The sequence below is a fragment of the Salarias fasciatus genome, chromosome 6 (genome assembly GCF_902148845.1).
Source record: "Salarias fasciatus chromosome 6, fSalaFa1.1, whole genome shotgun sequence".
Lineage (NCBI taxonomy): Eukaryota > Metazoa > Chordata > Actinopteri > Blenniiformes > Blenniidae > Salarias > Salarias fasciatus.
The window spans coordinates 19,176,518-19,197,910 of NC_043750.1; the positions used below are offsets into that span (position 1 = coordinate 19,176,518).

At 42.3% G+C, this 21,393-nt stretch overlaps 3 protein-coding genes across 3 annotated transcripts; 1 reads left to right on the top strand and 2 right to left on the bottom strand.

Moving 5' to 3' along the window:
• Positions 1-638: 638 nt before the first annotated feature.
• Positions 639-4,493, bottom strand: LOC115390065 (claudin domain-containing protein 1-like). Its single transcript, XM_030093726.1, has 5 exons — positions 4,430-4,493; positions 3,572-4,103; positions 3,391-3,486; positions 3,142-3,279; positions 639-2,105 (listed from the first exon to the last, which is right to left on the bottom strand). Exons 2-5 carry the CDS (start codon positions 3,864-3,866, stop codon positions 1,888-1,890), a joined length of 747 nt encoding a protein of 248 aa, XP_029949586.1. The 5' UTR covers positions 3,867-4,103; positions 4,430-4,493; the 3' UTR covers positions 639-1,887.
• Positions 4,494-4,850: 357 nt separating this feature from the next.
• Positions 4,851-12,920, bottom strand: LOC115390023 (beta-galactosidase-like). The gene is made up of 16 exons (XM_030093676.1): positions 12,733-12,920; positions 12,094-12,263; positions 10,592-10,742; positions 9,909-9,969; positions 9,721-9,815; positions 9,423-9,603; positions 8,087-8,145; positions 7,880-8,001; positions 7,623-7,663; positions 7,420-7,532; positions 7,196-7,270; positions 6,988-7,077; positions 6,778-6,891; positions 6,477-6,608; positions 6,098-6,337; positions 4,851-5,488 (listed from the first exon to the last, which is right to left on the bottom strand). The coding sequence occupies exons 1-16, from the start codon at positions 12,787-12,789 to the stop codon at positions 5,231-5,233; spliced, it is 1,959 nt and encodes a 652-aa protein (XP_029949536.1). The 5' UTR covers positions 12,790-12,920; the 3' UTR covers positions 4,851-5,230.
• A 1,127-nt stretch (positions 12,921-14,047) lies between these two features.
• On the top strand, positions 14,048-16,912 carry LOC115390051 (coiled-coil domain-containing protein 86-like). The gene is made up of 4 exons (XM_030093709.1): positions 14,048-14,674; positions 15,195-15,324; positions 15,402-15,476; positions 15,581-16,912. The coding sequence occupies exons 1-4, from the start codon at positions 14,109-14,111 to the stop codon at positions 15,725-15,727; spliced, it is 918 nt and encodes a 305-aa protein (XP_029949569.1). The 5' UTR covers positions 14,048-14,108; the 3' UTR covers positions 15,728-16,912.
• The last annotated feature ends 4,481 nt before the right edge of the window (positions 16,913-21,393 follow it).

The window sequence follows — 21,393 nt, forward strand, 5'->3', positions numbered from 1 at the left end:
TCCATCAGGATTTTATTTGAACTAATAATTATTTTTTGGGCTTCAATCAGTTACACTGGTCTCTAAACAGATTCAGCTGCACTAACATAGCAACTAGACTGTTATTCAAGTAAAACCAGTAAAATAAAAACACTCAGTAGCTCACTGGTCAGGTTTGGGGGTGTCTGGTCATTTTCACTTAATTTCTATAAAGTCCAAAGAGATTCCACCAGGATTTTTTTTTTTATAGCACTTAATTCTTCTGATTTCTCAATTCATTGAGAAGTAATTTTCTTAGGACTTTGACTGAGTCAAAATGTCTCATATCTGTTTCTATGTTTTATTGTCATAGCCTATTCAGTTTGTCTGACCTGCAGTTTCAGAGATTCTACAAAATTTGAAAAAACAAAACAGGAAATTCCGTTTGTTCCAGTATCAGGCCACACTTCTGAGGTCAAAACGTGCGGCTTCAGATATGTTTGATGACCTGTGGTTCCTGTTGTTTTCTCCCAGTAACATATTTTAAATGAGTAACTAAAAGCAGTGTGTTGTAATGCTTACAGTGTAACCCTGTGTTATGATAAACCCTGCCTGTGTTTTATTGTTTGAGTTACAATCCTTAGCAAAACTACAATAACAACATTTCCGGCAGATAAAAGTCAGCAAGTGTCAAATTTATTAACACGGAAACAAGCAAATTGTGCTTCAGAACACATAGAAACGGTTACAAAAGGCCAAGTTTCCACGCATCAGAGGAGAGAGGATGCATGTCATTTTACTTTGTGACACTTAAATATCACAGCTTCTATTCTTCTTCAGAATGAGCCACTCTGGACATTTTTCCACACAAACAGGAGCATATTCAGTTCCATTTTCTAGACTAAAATAAAGAGTAAAGACGTCACTTGACAAGAATTTACAGTTGAAGACATTCTTTCAGATTTAGTTTTCATTAAGAAATATCTCCTTGAAACTATTAGATATTACTAACAAACATTTAGAAGGCTTAAACCAACACAGAACACCAAATCAGTCCGTTAAGCAACAACGTTTCAGCTACCTGGAAATATTCAAACTAAGAAATGTGTCTAGTAAAAAGGCAGTAGTACAGTTTTGGGCTGAAGGTCACAAGTTTCCTCGGTTGGCGTAACATTCAACTCAACGGTGTGTCTACGCATGAGATCTATCAACAAAGGGTGAAGATGAAAAATGAGTGGTTACAATTTTAGTGATCGACATTTCATGACATTTAGGCAGCATCTACCGCAGAGTAAAATCAACAATTACCACAGAGGATGGAAATGTCAGCTTTGAGAGGCATGCACAGCGACGGCTTGATATTTAAAGATGATGCAACAAGCGGACAGAACAAAAGACAAAAAAACAACAACAACAACAACAACAAAGGCCTGTTCAGGATTTTTCATGCATTAATAAGAGAAAGCTACTAGGACTTGGATAATTCCAGGTCTTAAATATGTGACAGTGCAAGTTTACAATGTGAAAGTGAGTTAAGGGCAATGTGGTGAGCAGCTCCAGAAGAGGTGGCAACTAAAAACAAGGCCAAAAAAAAAAAGAAAAGTACTGCACAGAAACACACTTGACACCAGAAATTACAAACCATCAATAACTCCTTATCATAAAAACATGCTTTGGGTAAGATAAAAGTCAGAGATGCTGAAAAGCAAAGATGAGATAAAGTATAAAAGCCTCATTCATGAGAGCTTATGCTGATGATGAGTTTATTCCTGCCTTTAAGTGTCTAAGATTTTCATCTAATAGACTGACGCAGAGTAGTGACAAACTACAACTAGTACATCTGATACTACCTACATCCTCCTTAAACCAGAGAACAATTTCTAAAGAGACCCGCTTTTAAATACGACGCCTGAGAGCCACCCCGCTCCTTCAGGCCACCCTGTAGGCCGTCATGCGGGTGTAATTCTTGCGGTGGCTCCTGGCCGCCCACAGGAACAGAGCGGCTGCCATCATCTGCAGAGGGAAGGAGATGAGAGCGAGGTAGAGAGACCAGCCCAGCGAGCCCTCCACGTCCTCCGGCGGGGAAAACTGGTGGAGTAAATCCACTCCGGCCAGAAAGCAGCAGACGGAGCCCAGGGAGCACAGGCCTGGCGAGAGGGAGGCTGGATCAGTTTGTGGAGAGGAGGTGAACTGTGCCAACAGCTCAGAAGCAAGGAGAGGTACGAGCTTCTCTTTAGAGATCAGAAAATATATTCTCAAACTCTCTTTTGAAATTAAAAGGGGAGCCCTTCACTTTTTGGAGTGTGCAAGTACAACGGATAACCCAGACAAAGCCCATAGAAGGGGAGTACATACACACTCCTCACAGAAAGGCCTGGCCCCAGACTCCACCCCGACCACTGACCACGGCTCCACCGTGTGGCTGGAATAAGGAGGTGTAGCAGTCATTTCAACTAAGAATGACTGATTTCCCCCTTTTAAAATCGAAGAACAATGTGGGAAATGGTAATCAAGACATCTGATGGGGCGTTCACAGAATAGGAGCTCATATGGATTTATCATTTTGTCCCACTCTCTATTGTAATTAGAGAGCACAATACTTCCTATCTTCCACTCTACTTTGTCCAAGTCAATGTTAAGGGTGCTATTTGACCTGAAACACATGTTTTTGGACTCAGGGAAGAAAACATAACAAGGAAAAAAAAAACTCCACAACAGCACAGGGAGAACATAAAAACTCCACAGAGCCTGAATCCGAGCTGCAGATCTTCCTGTTGCAAGGATATTAAGAAATACAGCACACTATTGCCACTGTGTACATTTGTGAGATGCCTCAAACAACAAGTTACAAAGACCAACACCTTTAGTTTCGACATCAGAAGGGTGTCAGGGGACTGGGGTAATACACATTTTCTGCTCTGGAAACATTTAAGAGCTTTGTGATCTTAGATCCAAGCAGAGCATCTTCCTCTCTCACAACTCAAAAACTTCCTCCAGGAGAGATACTGTAAGTCTGTTTGATGGACAGTTGATTATAATGTCAATGTTTGCATAAAACTCTACACTCCAATACTATGTTCTGCATCTTATTCATAAATCTGCAGGAAATAGAAATGATTTTTTCCTTCTTTACTACTACAGTCCATGAATCTAAATGAAGACACTTGCACCCATTTTTCTTACCTGCAAGAAGATGAAGCACTCCCACACCTAAAGTGGGGGTGAAGCTGCGACACAGGCAGGCGCAGACCCCAACAAGGCCACTGAGGAAGACCAGCGCCAGCGACACCAAGGGCAGGAGAAACTGGCACCTCCACAGGTCTACACAACAAGCAACGACTGACTGAAAACAGCGACTGGCAGGTATGTACCGCAGAAACAATTCATTTATCAGCTATCTGGAAACAACAGGTAGAATGGAAGCAAACTCACAGGTTCTCAGAAGATCTTCTTCATTATCATGGTTGAACTTTGTGTTGAACTGCTGAGGAAGAGTGAAGCTCACACACTGCGTCTCCATCTTGGGGTCTGCAGGGAATATCAAAGGGATACAGAATGAACTCGAGTGTTTTCGTGTTTGTATTAAAAGCTGTGTGGAAGTGCACAGTAATACCTGGCTCCTTGAACCAGTGCGACTGGCTGGGTCGCACAGGCACCAGGATGCACCTCCACCACAGCCCCAGGGTGCCGTTCAGGCGGAACATGGTGCTGTACACCTTCCTCTCCTCGAACTCTCCGTTGATGAACTCCTCCCTGAGCACCGTCACGTTGTCGCCATTCTGCTTGACCGCGGGGCTGCTGTACTGGTACCAGTGCTGAGTGCCCACCGCCACGGAGAGGTAGACCGTGGCCAGCAGGCTCAGCACCGAGCCGATCACCAGAGCCGTGGCGTACCGATTGTCCACCATGGTCCCGAATGAAAAACAACAACAACAAACAAACAAATAACTGCTGTCTGATATGAAACTTTGGGCGTTCACTCCTTCTGAAGGACGAAGCCTGAGGTTTTATGGTTAAAAACAATCCTGATATTTTGGGATCGGGGCATGTCTAATGATTCCTGTAAGATTACTGGAGGTTCAGTTTAAAGAGTCTCGTGAGCATCGTGTTTCACTCAGTTTAGTCCGAACACAGGCATTCACGATCTGCAGGGAAAAACACAAAGCACACATCTCAGTATTATCCTGTTTCTGTCGTCTAAAAACACAACATAATTTACATATATTATTTGACAGATATTAACTGTAGTGTGGTGTTACTTATAAGTGGTTATTTTAAGAGGTCACATCTGTTTGGAGCAGCTGGCTGCTCGAACAGATGTTGACGGAAGTTAGCGACTCATTAGCCACTTCAGGCTAATTATGGCTCGTAAGAGCAAAGCGACATCGCCATCAAAATGTTTTAAACCTTCAAAATTTCAGCAAAACTTTGATACAACACACACGCTGGACAAAAGTTTCCACAGAATTACCTTAACTTTCCCGATCGGCAAATTCTCTACAGGCCTCCATCATCTTCTTCTACGCTACGGAGATTTTCTTCTTCGTCTCTCATAATTCAGTAGATGACGTGAAAACAGATCGGCACGTTGCTGCTACCATGTGGTGAGACACGTGGATTACAAAGAGAAACCAGTCGATATTTGATCTGCTTCATGCACATAATCAGTCATACTCTTAACTTGCTGAATGCTTTTTAAGATAAGACATGTGAAAAGACTTCACTATCACATGTTTGTACATTTTTACATGTATTATTGATTAAATCAAACAGAATTCTTTGAACGAGTTTCCCATCTCATGTTTCAAAAAGGTATGATCAGTTGCTATCTGTTTCTTTGAATATTTCACATTTGCAAGTCTTCTTTGTCTTGTTCAATCATGTTTATTGTAACAAAATATACACAACATTCAGATTCAGTGTGTATGTAAATCAACTATCAAAATCAGTCAAATCTACAGATCAACAATCCCACAATTGTGTGAACAACTTCAAACGCAAATGGAAATAATCACTTTAATGAAAGAAAAAACAGGCTGAATGTGATGGCAAATAATTGAGGTAGAGAAACCCTCTGTTCAAGTCTTGGTAAAATCCTGCATTTGGTTAAAAAAAAAAACATTCAATCAGTGGTATCCCTCTAAAAACCTCATTCACAACACATACATTTCATAAAAATCAAACAGTCAACAAATTCATGTGAGATTTGGCACTCAGACACTGATAAGTTTAGTGCAAACTTATTTCTTTGGAGAGGAGAGTTCCCTTATTGTCAAAGTAAATCCTCTTTAACATACAGCCTCCTGTGCTCTTTAAAATCAGAGGGAGCTGTTGCGTTCAGGATGGGTGTGGTGGTGAACTCCAGGGTGCACGACTGCTTGGAGCTGCACGGAGCTCCTTCCAGCTCCAGGACGGTCACGTTGTTGGGTGCAGCCGTACTGAGGATGTTGGCAGGCACAAAAAGGGTCACCTGAGGGCCCCGAGCTGGCCAGTAACGTCCTAAATTAAATCCATTGATCCAGATCTGTCCCTGAAAATCACAAAATTCAGAGAAAACAATTACACTGAGAAATAATATATGTTAAAACTTAGTTGATTATTTTATATATATAAAAAAACACTTCAAGAAGATAAAAGACACGGGGGAAAGAGGATGATTTAGTAAAAATAAAACTATATTTAAAACTTCACTGGTTCTGAACCAGATGACACCTGAGCTGGAAGTGCTAATCTGAGTGGTCGTAGCGGCATTGTGTGAATCACATCTATCACATTATCTCATCTTGTCTTATCATTACAGAATCATATCAGGATAGTGCATCAGATAATATTCATTTTTATTAACATTCTCTCTAAAAATAAATGACATTCTCTTTTCTTTCTTGTTTCCTACTAACATCATACAGTAATTATTCTTTTCGCCATTGTCTATGCTGCTGTGACATAATTTTTCGACAAAATTGTGTTTTGAATGTTTTCATGTCCATGGATCAATAAATATGAACTCATAAACACAAAATAAAACTGAACAATTGGTATGAAGTTGTTGTCTCAAGTCATCTAGCTCTGCTTTGATGTGGTTTTCTGGCTCTTCAACATCTTCGGATTGATTGAAAATGTAAAGGAAATCTTCACGGACCTTCTTCCAGCCGGGCAGTTTGACGTAGGAGTCCTGAGGGAGATCGGGGATGCCGTCAGGAATGACAAAGCTTCCCCCGTAGAAGGCTGGAGGGGAGAGTCCAGCGGGCGGAGGGGGATCTCTCAGCGTGGCTTCTTTTTCCCCGAGAAGGCCCTGACTGACAGCGTCATCGATACTGAGACTGTACATGCTCCAGCCGGTGAGCAGGTCCTTTCCCAGAGTCATATTAGACACCAAACCCTGTGAGAAGAAAAAAAAAGCTCAAATCAGCTTATATTTGACATTAATTGAAAAGAACGAAGAGAAAACATTAGATTCTGACTTATAAATGAGGATTTTCTGTCAACTTTAGTTATAAGATGAAGGAAAAAACAACAACCTTGAAGTCGTTGATGTTTTTCCCGTAGTTGATTCGGCCCATATTCTCCACCAGTATGTCCACCTGACTGCCGGCCGTCCCCGTCACATTGATCATGATGGCAGTGTTCCTCTCAAGAATCCCCACAGCAACCTGGAGAGGACATGAACACGGAGCTATATGGTCATCATTTCTCTTCAGTCCAACAGTATCTGACTTTTCTCTTCGTCACAAACGATTTCCAGAAGAAAAAGATAATAATAAGATGATAATAAGGTAGTGCATTTGCATTTAGCAGCTGATGGGAAACGATCAGACTCACCCCACTGACCGACACATACGCCCTGTCATGAACGCCGTTCAGCGGAGAAGCCAGTGGCGTGGGCGAGCTGCAGTTCATCGGCAGAGTGGTTCTGTAGAGAACGTAACCAAATTTCTGGAGCCCAGAGAGACGTCCATCAAGTTACCAAACACATTACTGAAGGGATAAGACGACAGGATAAGACAGACGATAAACAACTTGACGAAATACCTGATCTAAGTCGATGAAAGTCTGAGGATAGATGCTTCTCACAGGCCCTGAATAAGACAGCACCTCCAGGGCGTCGGTCAGCGTCTGGAGCTGCAGGCGGCACGAGTTCACAAGTCAAATGTAGAAAATCTTCAGATTAAAAAAAAGCATTTGAGATCATTCAGAATTTCAAGACATCGTAGAGACACAGAGACGTTTGATCATGTACCTTCTTCATTTTAACTGGTCCGTATGCATATTTTGGGGTTGTCGGTGGTATCGGCCCCTCTGGGATCTCACGGTACTATTTCAGCAAACACACATCAGTTCTTTAAGATGATTAAAAAAAAACAAATAAAAATAAGACTCTGGCTTTATGAGAATAAGCGGTTTATGTGGTGTACACACACAGGGGTCTATACTGTCACTCTCACACTGGACTTGTTTCCGTACCATTTTGATCACTTCACGGATGGCAAAGTATTTCTCGGTGAGGTCTCCCGCCTCTGTGAGCGGGGCGTCGTAGTCGTAGCTGGTGGGCTGAGAGCTGTATTTACCTCCAGCACCTGAAGACACGAGGAGAGAGAGAGAGAGTCAGGTCAGCCGATCAGTCTCTGGAGTGTCAACGCTTCAGACACTGACATTCAACCGCTCACCGTTCCAGTATCCAAAGTTTGTTCCTCCAATGAACATATACCTGCCAGAGGAGGAATCACAGATCGATAGAAATGATGTTTGAACAGCAACAAGACATTAGCTAACCCTAACAGGACTGGGAAAAATGCTGTTGTTACCACCTTTCTGTGTGGAGTTTGCATTTTCTAACCTGCCGTCCGCCCAGCAGTTCAACTCTGTTCATTACGGCGTTAAGCTGAAAGCAGCTCTTCAGCGACAGACATGTCTGCAGACTCACATGTTGACATTGGCCCCCATGGCCAGCATCTTGCTGAGGGACTTGGCCACTACAGCAGACGACACTACAGAGTGACGAGAGCCCCAGTTGTCCAGCCAGCCGGTGTAAAACTCAGAGTTCACCTGTGACAGAAGACGCAACATTATGAAAGTTTATAGATGAAGCCTAAGATTTTTTTTTCTAAAAAGGAGCGAGGGCGATGCTTGCCAGAGGTCCGTGAGGTTCAGCGTATCGCTGTGCGCTGAAGGCTGCGGTCACATTACCACCTGGAAGGACAGAAAGCACAAAGCACACTTTTATTTGTGCAACTTCCTGATCAGCCCTGACTAATATAACGTGACACCAAGTCAGAGCAAACAGACAGTCCAACAGCTGGACCTCACCCATTAATGAATCCCATTTCATGGTACATTTATAACAAAATACAAAGTTATGACAACATATATATGGAAAATTTTTCAAACAATGCAGGAGCAGGAGCTCAGCAAGAATACAATCAAGGACAAATCAAGCAGATTAACAGCACTGCCCTGCCTGGAAAGCTGAAGCGCTTGCTTCCAATTTTGTTGACTGCCCCAACTTATTTTGCCAATTGTAATGTATGAGCTGAGTCTTTCGCAGGCCAAACGGCTTGAAAGACTGGTGAACACTCAGGTGAGGAAGTGGCTTGGGCTGCCAAGGTGCCCGAGTAGTAGCACTGGGCTGTATGGGAGGGGTGCCCTGGCATTGCCCATTTGCATTCTGGTCGAAGAATACAAGAGTGCTAAGACAAGACTGGAGATGACACTCGCAGAATGTCGGGACCCTGTGGTAAGGGCAGTTGCACCGACTCTGGCCACAGGGAGAAAATGGACTCCAACTGCTGCAGTGGCTGATTGGAGTCAAATGTGTTGAGCTTCATTATCAGAGCAACATGTGATGTCCTGCCTACTCCCACTGACTTACATCTCTGGATGGGCCCAGATCCAGCCTGCCCTCTGTGCTCAGTACAAGCTTCACTCAAGCACATCTCGGGGCGGGGGGGCTTTGAATGGAAAAAGCTTTCTTATGCTGATCGAGTGGCTGAAGCTGCAGAAAGAGGTTGGCAGGCTGAGGTGTGGCCAATCGAAGTAGACTGTAGACTGTAGAGGCTTCATAGGCCACTCCATCATAAAACTCCTCAAAGACTTTGGTATTAGTTCGCCGATACAGAGGAAAACCATCAAAGCCCGGGCCAACACAGCAGAAAGAAGCAGTCACTGGCTGTGGATGAAGAGGAAGGGTCCTGTCTGGGCCCCAAGGTGAAAGAGGGAGGAACCAACCTGTCCACACACTGATCAGCCTGTGGTGGGCCTTCCTCAACAGAGAGTGTATTGTGATAAATGGCCAAAACACTCAATGAAGTTGAGGTGCACAACTGAAGATATGTCAAGGGTTGGACTCAGTCTGTTACCACGATCGAAAGCAGTCTCTGGCAAGAAGTGTGCTGAAACTTGAGGATTGTAAGATCAAATCCTTTTCACAAATCTATATGATACATAATAAAATAAACATTTTTGCCCACCTGGCCCAAAGTCCACAGTGGCATAGAGGTCTTGTATTGAGCCACATTTGAGGAAGCTGCGCCCGGCTCCGTCTGTAGTGAACAGCACCACCTCCTCTCCCAGGTGAGACCGGAACAGCCGGGTCAGGTGACGCATGTAGTTGTAGTCACAGGCGAAGTAACTGCCATATTCATTCTCCACCTGCCAAAAACAGGACAATCCAAAGACGTTTTATTTCATTTTTTTTAGGATTTGATACTGTGTTGAAACAGCAGCACAACCAAATCTAAAAAAATGGCTCCATGGCTCCACACTCGCCTGCACAGAGATGATGGGACCTCCGTTCTGATAGAGATAAGGCTTCATCATGGGCAGCAGCTTCCCCATCCACTTATCTACAGCTGCAAGGTAATCTACAAAAAATATATATATATACATATTTCTGTTTATGCACTAGCATGATATGTGCATTATTTCACTCATAACCTTTGTTTTCTATTTGCCACCTGGGTCCGAGGATCTCAGCACAATATCTTTCTTCTGAAGCAGCCACGCAGGCAGACCACCCTGTGGAAGCACAACGACACAAACAATAAGACAACGAATCAAACATGCCAGAGAACAACCCAAGTATAATTCTAATGACAATGTAACTATGAAAAAATGCCAGATGTATTTGATTCATACAGCAGAAAATCTTTAAGCTCCACAACTAATTAAACTCAGAGCTGTCTGTGAAGGAAATGCTTTAGATCAGGGTTCATTTACAGCCGAAACACAGTGACTGAAGAAGGACAAAATAACATGAAAATGTTCACATATAAATAAACATATTTTTACAAAACACAGAGAAGGTAAATTTGTCAAGAAAAATATATGACTTTTGAAAAGACATGATTTTTACACTGCAAAATGCAGGGAAATGTCAAAACATTCTGATCTGATTCTGATACATGCCAATTTCTCTCTATATGTTTGAATTGTACTGCCTCCAAAAATGCAATAAACTACTCACATGCCCTGGTATCTATCGTATTTATTGTTATATGGCATCGATTGGTGTATGGTTTTTATACTGTAAGTGTTCTGCAAAGCTCATTGTTACTGTGGTTTTCATTTTAGCCCCGAGTTCATTTCTTGGTATAGGTGAGTATATTTGGGCCGTGCAAGGGCAGAGATCCTCTCTCACCATGTCCCACTCTGCACAGATGTAGGGTCCGGGCCGAAGGATGACCAGTAATCCCACATCCTGGGCCAGCTGAAGAAAATGCTCCAGATCTCTGTCTCCACTGAAACGGTATTGGCCCGGAAAGTCTTCATGATAGTTCCAGGGAATGTACCTGCAAGGTGGAAGTGAAGTGTCACTATTATCTATTTCTTATCCATAATGCGCTTTCATACATACAAGAGGTTATAGACATTAATATTCAGCTTGTGGATATTTGGTTTTTGCTTTGCATTTGGTGTGGGACACTGTGTGTACGCTGGTTTGTTGTATTACTGTTGTTGAAATGCAATTAAAAAAAGTTAATGAGAAAAAAAAAAGACAGAACTTTACTGGTTATTAAACAAATATCCATTGAAATGGCAAAATCTGTAATGTATGATTAAATTTGTATGAACTTATTTCATGTGTCATTGAAGCTCATGTGGTGTGTGGTGGGACGGTGCCTTAGAGCCCGCTATTGGCCATCCGTCAGATTGTCGGTGTGGATTTAAGGCTCGATCCCCAAGTTGTTTGAATCCAACAGGATGGGGATACAATAAATGGAACGCAGCCGTCGCGTGTTATTGACGATGATAAATTTCTGTTTTTTGGGAAGTAGTGTGCCTGCAGATACGGTGGTCTAAGGGCAACGAACCGCCTCTGAAGACCAAGAGTCTCGTCGCGGAAGCTGGTTCGAGTCCAGCACCCGGCCGACAATACGATGATAAAAATACCTTCATCGTGATAGGCTTGCTACCGAAAATAAGTGTGTGTTCGTCTGTCTTTTTTTTTTTTTTTCAAATCAAAAAAGTTCCTGCTACGCTGCTTTATCAGCGTGAACGCGTCAGCTGCCTGTAGCAAGATGGCCGCCAAGTTCGCCAACACATTGTCACACCTCACCATTTAACAGTGCTAGTCAAGAGTGTGCTTTAGGTTTCAATTATTCACAAGTGTGCACTTTCTCAACTATATCTCTTAAGCTTACAACAAACCAAAACGTTTGAAAAATCCTCCAAAACTGATCAACTTATAGATGTTCAAGTAGATGAACACAGTGTTGTCAATGAGCCAGCTGCCTGTAGCAAGATGGCCGCCAAGTGCAGATGTGTGCGGATGGTTCAACTAGTCTTCTTAAAATTGGTGATCATTTTTACTCCATTAAGGACAAAATCTTGTACATGCCATTTTCTGCATCTACATCATTTCTTGCACACACTCTTGAAGCTTTACAAAAGATAAATGTGGCCACATCCCTGCATCTAAAGTCGACCTGTGTTTACAGTAAATCATCACCATCCTGTTGTCTTTATATTGTTTTATAACATCCTCACTCAGATGAAGCATGTTACTCTGGTTAAATGAAGTCATTCAGTTCCATAATCTCCTTTCCCCCACCAAAATCAGATCTTCAATCTGAACACAAGTCACGTCAGTCACCAGAAAAAAATCTCTCCAGCCCAGAGAAAGAGAGGAAGTGGACCCACGTCTGGATGGCGTTCAGTCCGGCCATGTACATCTTGAGCAGCCGGTCTTTCCAGTAGACTCTGGGGATCCTGCTGTAGTGGATGCTTCCCGATATGTATCGAAACTTCTCCCCATCTTTACGGAAGCAGTCATCCTGGTAGTCCACGCTGAATGACGGTGTTGCCCCAAACTGCAGTTCAACACAGCAGAAATGTTTAAAGTAGTGATCATGTCCTGCCTACACCAGCCGAAACCAGCTGAGTGTCTTTTATAGAGCAGGGCTGACAGCAGCAGGTCATTTCAGCCACTCAGACATGAAAAACTGCTCTGCTGACTGAAGGTTGACAATAAAGTCACAATAAAACATGGCAAATACAACAAAACATGTGTTGGTGAGTTCAGGTCAATATTTTAAAACAGAAACTGGAGAAACGACAGGCATAGATTACCTGATCATCTATTCTACTGTATGAAAGGAAACAGATTAAATTGAGGAAGTTTTTGTGATATTGTGTGATATTGTGTGATAACGTAAGACGACGGACCAAAATCTCTTGTTTAATATTTGGTTTAGAGTTAGTAAAAAGAAAGTCAAAGCCGCATTTATATGTGCATCATGCAGAAGAAGTGGAGCTTGTACTGGAAGAGGATTTACTCACAGATTGTCCAAACAGCATCAGGAGCAGCAGCACGCTGCAGACTCTCAGCTCAGACATGATGAGTCCTCACGGGAGTCCCGCAGCGGCGGATCAACCACAACACCGACAGGGGACTCAGGGATCCAGCATTCAGCCCTGAGGTCTGGGTCCACTTCCCTGAGTGAGCTGGGATGTTTTGAAAAGGGGTGTCATGAGTTGCGGAAGTGAAATCATGTGACTGGCCGACTAGCTGCAATACTCACTTTAGCCAGCAGGGGGCGGGAATGCTCCATTCTTCTTTTTCTTCTTTAATTTATGATAAATTTACATTTCAATTATTTCTTCAAGTATGAAGCTGTATTGATTGTTTCCATGTCCACTGTCATGTTGACTAAATGCAACCTTAGAAATATTTTTTTTTCAGGAAATTGTTATAAAAAGAAAAACCCATCACATCTAAGAATTTGTACAGAGTTTCTCAAAGTGTGGCAGGATTACCCAGTTTAGTCAGAGATCGTTAATGGGTGAAAACTATAAGTCTTGCTTGTTAAAAAGTTGAAATTTCTGGTAAGGGTAGTTATATTGACTACTGCTGCCCATGTATCAAAGGTTGACTTTGAAAACCTAATTGTTGTATTTAAACATTTTAAAGGTCTTGGGCTCATCGCAGATTTACTCGTAGCATATGAAACGTCCAGACCCATGAGGTCCTCGGGAATATGTTTACCAAGTGTTCCCAGAGTCAGAAGCAAACAAGATACGTATGTCACACACCTGTGAAGCAAAATTCCTTATTTCCTGAACTGCTGACACAAATCACTGTTAATTGTTCAAACTTTCATTAAATGATATATTTTACTTATTCTAGTACCCTTATCTAAATAGAACTTTTATACTTTCTTATTTTCACCCCCTTTTCAATCATTTTGTTTTAATGAATTTCATCCTCTTAACTGCCTTGATTTGGATTTAATGTATTTCATTTTTCCCTTGCAAAGCACTGTGAATGGTTTGTATCTGAATAGCACTTTATCAATAAATTTGCCATCTCTTGTCTTTCCATTTTATGAATGTAAATAAACAGTGATTATTGACAGATTTAGTGAATAAAAAAAGGGTTTTAACGAAGAAGAAGAAAAAAGATATGTGCATAGGTTCTCCCTTCAGTTATTTGTCTGTTATGTTGTGTTACTAAGTTTTTTCTGCTGAGGGAACAGGTTGACCTTTCACCCGCGAAGCTATCAGCTGCAGTTCTCCTCCGGGCCTGCGGGGGGCAGTAATGCGATACTCAATGTTTTCACCTCCCCGGAAGTTTCGTGTTAAACACAGCGCCGGGCATGAGCACACGTGGGTCAAGAAGTTTACCTCTGTGATGTGTCGGAGTTGGTTTTCTTAACATGTCTAAAAGAACCAGAGCCGAGACACAGGAGCTCGTGGCTCCCGCTGCGGTACCGGAGGACGAGCTGGACCCTCCAGCGGAGACCAGGCGGACCCGCAGCGGCCGCAGGATCCGGACTCCTGCCGCACTGCTCGGTTCTGAGATCTCCGTGAGGACCCCCAGCAGGAGGACCAGGCGGTCCGTGGTGCAGGAGCAGCCTGAGCCAGAGGAGAAGGAGACCGGGGAGCAGGAGCCCGAGAAGCTGCCCGAAGAGACCCCCGAAGAGACCCCCGCAGAGACCCCCACACAGACCCCCGCAGATCCGGAGCCGAGCGCCGACCCAGAGCTCGCAGCGCAGCCGCAGATCGACGCTGCCCCGGCAGACACGGACGAGACTCCCGTCAGCGGCGGTGGAGACGGTGCTCAGCCCAGACCCGATCCCGATCCCGTAGAAACCGCACCCGCGAGTTCAGAGAGCGTCCCAATGAAGAAGCCCTGCCCGGCTCCGACTGTCAAACAGACCCCGGCCGTTCCCCTGGGAAAGCCCAAGTCCGGGCGCGTGTGGAAGGACCGCAGCAAGCAGAGGTGAGGAGGCTGCAGGGGGCGCACATTAACTGAATAATAATGTGTTAGACTGCGATAGATAGATTGCGACCTTTGCATCATTTGCTTTGGGGAAAATGTGCAGCGTGATCGACGGATCTTCACGCAAGTCATTGATCCATTATATCTACCGGATCCAATCGGTAGATGGTGCAAATCGCCCAAAAGCGTTTTACATATTTGTAAATGTGTCATGCAGAGAGATGATTTACAGATTTTTTCCGTGGACCGAGCCCCTCATAGATAACATGGTCTCAGACATGGACTGTGCAGGCAGTTGCGTCTTTTTGCATTGCATTGCAAGTGTAATATGTGATCTTAAACTTATTGTAAACGGAAATAAATTTAACAAGGAATGAAAACACTGATGTTCAGTATTTTCGGAAGGTCTGACACCATCATCCACCTTTTCATCATCATGACGGATACCTGTGAACAACGACACTGTCCTTCTCCTGCCTGGTTTATCTGATAAGTTTACCGACACTCTCTCGTCCTCCAGGTTCTCTGCCCTGGTGAGAGACAAACCACTGTGCACCTCTTGGGAGAAAAAGATGCAGGCCAAGCGGGAGAAGGACCTGGTGAAACAGTACGCGCTGCAGCTTAAAGAGGAGAAAGCCAAACAGAAAGAGGTCAGAGAACAGCTCCTGTGGTGCAGGCCTGAAGCATTTCCACCTGTTCTCAACGGATGTTTCATCTATTTTCACAGGACAAGAGGAAAAGAAGAGAAGACAACTTGAAACGTCGTGAAGAAAATGAACGCAAGTCGGAGATTGTGCAAGTGGTGCGTTGGAACGTAAAGCCTCGATTGTGGATGATCTGTATGGGATCACAAACTGAAGCCTCTCGGGAACTCAGTCTAACTGTCATGTTGTGTTTCTGTTGCAGATTCGCAACACAGCGAAGATCAAGAGGATGAAGAAGAAACAGCTGAGGAAAATCGAGAAGAGAGACACGCTGGCTCTGCTGCAGAAGTCACAGAACCAGAACGTCAAAACCAAAGCACGAACAAATAACAAGCGAGATTCAACATGAAGACAACCACACACACATTCACGCCACACCTGTGCCTGTTTCTTGGACTGTGGTAGTTAAACAGAGGGACTACCAAAACCCTGCACACGCACACAGAAAAACACGCAAACTCCACAGAGATTCCCAGACTGGATTTTCTCCTTTTGAGACAAGTGAACTAACCGCGCCCCCATGTGTCTCCACTGACCCAATCAATAAAAACAACAATTTGAGGGTCTTTTTGGTCCTTTTTGTCATTTTTTTAATGTGTATTTCTTAATGCTTTAAAATACTAATCAAATGGCACATTTATTTCACTAAAGATGCATTTGCAATAAATTTCCAAAATGCCTGAAGGCTTTAAACCCTAAAAAAAGTATTTCATTTGTTAAAAAGAAATACATAGAGTACATTTTTCAATGACTCAGGCTCTCTGTATATTTCATCATTGTGTGCCCCTTGTCAAATTCTTATTTTGTTGCTCTGGGTTCCTTTGTGACCTCCTGGGTGATTCGTCTCTGCTCTCAGGGTAATTTTGGTCGACTGATCACTCTTGGAAGAAGGTTCCAGGTTTTCTCCCTTTGTGGATGATGGCTCTCACAGATGTTCACTGGAATCCCAAAGCTTTATAAATGGCTTTGTAACCCTTTACAGACTGAATTATTTTTCATCTGTTGTGGAATTTCTATGGATTGCATCGTTTTGTTGTAACAATTTGAGATCTTTTGGCCGACTTCGTTTTGTCAGACCGATTCTATTTAGATGATTTCTTGATTTACAGCTCTGGAGGTAATCAGGCTTGGGCGTGGTCAGTGAAACTGAACTCAGCTTTCCAATATAAAGTGATTAGACTAGCTAATTCAAGATTTAACAAAGGGGAAATTAGTTTTTCACATAGGGCCAGGCAGGTTTGGATCGCTTTTTTCCAATAAACAAATCATTTAAAAACCGCATTTTGTGTTCACTTTGGTTATATCTTTGTCCAACATTTAAACTTGTTGAATCACAGACCTGTGAGCAGGTTTGCATATGAAGGGTGCATTCAGGATCCTTACTGTGTTATATTCAATAAATGGATTTCACTTATATGACATTTTTTCTACACCAATGGAGGCAGCTTCCATTCAAGGTGCTCAGTCTATCTACTGGGAGCAGTTTGGGGTTCAGCGTTTTACTCAAATACACTTCGACATTTGGGCAAGGAATCGAACCTGTAACATTCTGAGTGAGAGATAACCACTGTACCAACCCAGCAAAAAATAACCAGAGAAAAGTATTTAAACTTGAGATCATTTGGTGTGTTACAGCAATGTTTTCCTACCAAACTGATATTTTCTTTCCACAACATGTAATAAAATTTAAAAAAAATCCTTCGTTGTGTTTTATATGTCAAAGAAAAACCCAGTGATACCTGTAATTACATGAAAATGCAATGTTTTCACCGAGGGTGTTGCTGAAATTAAAGTGTTGTTGGGGCAGGAAGGACATCCAGCATCAAAAGGAACCAAGTCGATAGTTCACACTGTGAAATACTCAGACTAATTATTCTAAAAAAATATCACAACTTCAGATCCTATTAAACTGAAAAAAGAGAAAATACAATTCTAAAAATAAATTAGGGAAATGAGAATGTACAACATTCGGCAAGGAAGTGGTTTTGGTCATGACACCCCCGGCAGGCTTTACGTCTGGCAGTGTATGCTCAGGGCAGGGTGGTACCGAGACACCCTGCTTTTCTTTAACTGTGCACTCATTCCAAACATTTCACACGACACATTCATTCTTAAAGTAAATAATTCACTGAACATTTGCACATTGCTGCCTTTGTGTCTCTGTGTCCTGCAGCCCCCACCGTCCATCATCGTCCTGTTTGCTCAGTAATCCTTTCAATTGTGGCAAAAGTGATCTCACAAGCTTAAAAATGGGAGGATTTACAAAGCAGCTTGTTACACTGATGTGACTGAGGCGGAGGGAATGATCGCCATTCAGATGTATAGAAAACTGGTTTTGCTTCACATTAATTCTATTGTTTGACACTGACTGTATAAAAGCAGGGACAGACTCAGGTTTGTGGTGTAGCTTTTCAACTCAGGATAAAGAAGACTTTACAGTGAGCCGCTGTAGTTTCATACTTTGACCCAGCCAAGGAGTCCAAAAACAATCTGTGAGTACAATATTCATAAATATGTAATGTATAGACTAACTTGTATTGTATCATCTGGAATTACAGGTTTTTTTTTATCATTCTCAATAATTTCAAAAAGCTTTAACTTGCTTACTTAGTAGGTGGAAGTACATTCTCTGAATACACTTTTTCACCCTTTTTTCAGATACACCACAGAATGAAAATGTTCTCGCCCATTCTGATACAACTCCTCATCATTGGTGAGTTAAAAGAAAGAAAAAGACCGATTTTCTCAGCAGTCTTGATGTGATCTGTTTGGTAATTCATAATTTAAAGGCCAAAAACCCCAGAGTCAAACTCCAATTCCTGTGAGACAACAGTGCTCGCCACTATACCAGTCTTCATTTATTTAGCACCTCTAAGAAAACCAAATGCACCTCAAAGTGCTTCACAAGTGATTGGCATGAATAATAGTGAAATAAGAGAGTTAAATTTGAGTAAATCTGTAAATGATGAAAATAACTGAAACTTAATTGATTAAAAAAAAGCATGATGACATTTTGCACACTTGAAAATATGTTCATTCTATTTTTTTTTTTTTTTTTTTTTTTTTTTGTCCATAGCATCAATAAATGTCTTAAAAACTACTGGAACAACCACTCCAACTGCTGGAACTGCCACTACAGCAGGTGGAACTGCCACCACAGCATCTGGAACTGCCACCACAGCAGGTGGAACTGCGACTACAGCATCTGGAACTGCCACTACAGCAGCTGGAACTGCCACTACAGCATCTGGAACTGCCACCACAGCATCTGGAACTGCCACTACAGCAGCTGGAACTGCCACCACAGCATCTGGAACTGCCACTACAGCATCTGGAACTGCCACCACAGCATCTGGAACTGCCACTACAGCAGCTGGAACTGCCACCACAGCATCTGGAACTGCCACCACGGCAGCTGGACCTGCTACCACGGCAGCTGGAGCTGCCACTACAGGATCAGGGGCCGCTACCACAGGAGCGGCAGCTGCCACTACAGTAGCAGTGGCCGCCACAACAACAGTAGCAATAACAACAAACTCCACAAACAACTCAACAACCAACAGTGCTGTGAACACACCTGCTGGTATTGTGTCCGTTGTGGTCCTGTACCACTTCAGTGTGCCGCTCTTAAAGGTCTTGTTTACCTTGTAACTTACTGCGCTCCATCGATCCATTTCTACTGAATATTTCATCCACAATCTGCCGAGGGCTCAGTGCAACATTCATGACTATATTCACTATAAAGCATGTTACCATGTGCTCTGTTGTTGATATTTCTTTCAGAATTGTATGATACAAAGAGCTGAAATATGCAAATAAAGGTTTGATGAAACCTCTCGCTCTGTCATTAACTTCAACATCAATTTCTGTATCTTAAGAATCATAAGAACAATTGCATGAAAAATACAAATCAAACTGCTTGCAAAAGTCAACAGTATGAGAATAAAGCACAATCTCCCATTCTGCTCTAAAAACAGAGACCATATGACATGAAGACAGTGTCTCATATTCTCCATGTTCTCAACAAAGGTTCAATAAAAGGTGGCTACTCACTAAAGACTTAAAATTAATTCAGAAATATCTATTAAAAAAAGCGTATTCAAGCAGAAATGCCTCTGTCTTATAAATCTTTACTTTGTTTTCATGTCTGACTGCTGAAGTTTGCTGGAGTCTGACTGTGATAAAGAGTTTTGACTAATGGCCTTTATGTATTTTTAGAGGATCAACATTCATCAAGGTGACATGAGGAGACTGACAGTTTGTCAAAGTGACATAAACAGGCTGCACCTCCATCAAAACACAGATTAGGTCAAACCCACACAGACAACTGTTACTGAAATGTGTTCATTTTCCTGCAGATGCCAGGAGCTTTACAGGAAACCCACTCATCCATCTCTTAGATTCTGCTTTGTGCAACTTAACATTGAGGGCAGGGCAAACAGAGAACAGGCAGCCAGTTCAATTATGTGATTTTGAACCGCTGGACATGCTTAGAGAAGACAGGGGGAAGATGGAAACTCCACACAGAAAGGTTTTATTAGTAATGAACCAAGTTTTATGATTTAGAGGTAATGACTGCAAACAGGAGACTGAAGAAAAAGAATTGGTCAAATAAATGTAATAGCTGTAGTAGTCAGTAGTTAAGGATTAATGGCATCTTTGTAAGAGTGGTGCTGTGTTCACAATGTATCAGAGTACAGACTCTAACCACAGGATGGCGCTGTTCCATTGGATATGCACATTTTCAACATTCATGACAAACCTTATCACTGACTGTTATGTTCAGCCCCAGTCCAGGAGCTGGCAGGACATGAAAGTGACTCCAATCCATTAATAAGAATAATGTGTTCCTAATACAGATATTTCAAATGTGATTCCTTCAGGTAGAAACATGCCTCTTTTTTTTCCTGAAGTAATGCTGAGCTTTGCGAACTACTTTTATACTGCTGTACTTGGGAATTGAAGAAACTGGAGGCATATTGTGTATCGACAGTTTCTGAAGCCTTATCAGGTTAAATCAATTAAATCAAGCGACTTAGAGAATCTTGCTCGGTGCGTCTCACGACCTGAAGTTTGCTGAAGCAGACATTTGCTGCTTTATAGATGTGGAGTTATGATAAAATTCACTGGAGAGAAGTAGAAAAGCTCTCAAGCATTGTGCATTTTTCAATGTTTTGACTCATGATGTGTGCGTCAAACTGAGTATTAAACTTGAAAAAGAAAAAAAATCTCAACTCGAATGACGTTACACATTCTGCACACGGTTGTAAATCCTTTTCTTTATTTTTGTGATACAGTGTAACAACTCTTTTGTGAAGTATGTTATACAATTTCCCCACATTTTCTCATGAGTAAAAGAAAAATACTAATGTCCAATTCAACTGTCCAAAAACTTTGAAATTTTATTTACAGTTCAAGTCAGTTACATGCAACATATTCTCAAAATGAATAGACATGAAATTAGCAAAAACGAAGGGGGGGAAAAAAAAAGAAAAGAAAATGCATATTATTTTCTCCAAAATAGCAATATACAAAAATAGAGCATACAAATACTGTACAGCAATTATCTCCAAAAATATTCTGCTGCAGAATTCTTAGTTTTACAAACAATGTCTGTGAGAATCCACAAACATAATCAGTGTTAAGAAAACGGCTGTGAGGGTCTGGGGTGTGTTCAGGAACGCTGCTTTAGGTGGGAGGGGGAGGCTGTTCGGACTTAAAAGGGGAGGTGGGGCAAGGGGAGAGCTACAGAGGAAGAAATAACACACCCAACAAACAAGAGTTCACTTCGGGGAGGCAGTGATGCTGAATGGAGATTCTAAGAGGCGAGTCGCTAAAACCAACCATGGAAGTACGAAGAAGCCCTCGCAGACGAGGGAGAGCTCTCACATTCTGCCGGGTTACTATCTGAGAAGGTTTCTGCTGTCGTCGTTCAGAGAATTTTCACTCAACGTATTCAGAAATGTCTGAGATGAAAGGCAGATCCTGACTGTCCCACATTGTCTGATTGAGTCT

Bases quoted from the DNA above. Each gene is read 5' to 3' on its own strand.
- LOC115390065 (XM_030093726.1), bottom strand. From the start codon at position 3,866: ATGGTGGACAATCGGTACGCCACGGCTCTGGTGATCGGCTCGGTGCTG. The intron at 3,280-3,390 runs GTGAGTTTGCTT...CTTGTTGTGTAG, and splicing joins AGAAGATCTTCTGAGAACCT to ACCTGTGGAGGTGCCAGTTT. The intron at 2,106-3,141 runs GTAAGAAAAATG...CCCTCTCGCCAG, and splicing joins AGTGCTTCATCTTCTTGCAG to GCCTGTGCTCCCTGGGCTCC.
- LOC115390023 (XM_030093676.1), bottom strand. From the start codon at position 12,789: ATGTCTGAGCTGAGAGTCTGCAGCGTGCTGCTGCTCCTGATGCTGTTT. The intron at 7,664-7,879 runs GTGAGTCTGCAG...CTCCTCTGGCAG, and splicing joins ATGGGGGCCAATGTCAACAT to GTATATGTTCATTGGAGGAA. The intron at 7,078-7,195 runs GTACATGATCAA...TGCCGCCTGCAG, and splicing joins GACCAGTTAAAATGAAGAAG to CTCCAGACGCTGACCGACGC.
- LOC115390051 (XM_030093709.1), top strand. From the start codon at position 14,109: ATGTCTAAAAGAACCAGAGCCGAGACACAGGAGCTCGTGGCTCCCGCT. The intron at 15,325-15,401 runs GTCAGAGAACAG...CTATTTTCACAG, and splicing joins AGAAAGCCAAACAGAAAGAG to GACAAGAGGAAAAGAAGAGA. The intron at 15,477-15,580 runs GTGCGTTGGAAC...TTTCTGTTGCAG, and splicing joins AGTCGGAGATTGTGCAAGTG to ATTCGCAACACAGCGAAGAT.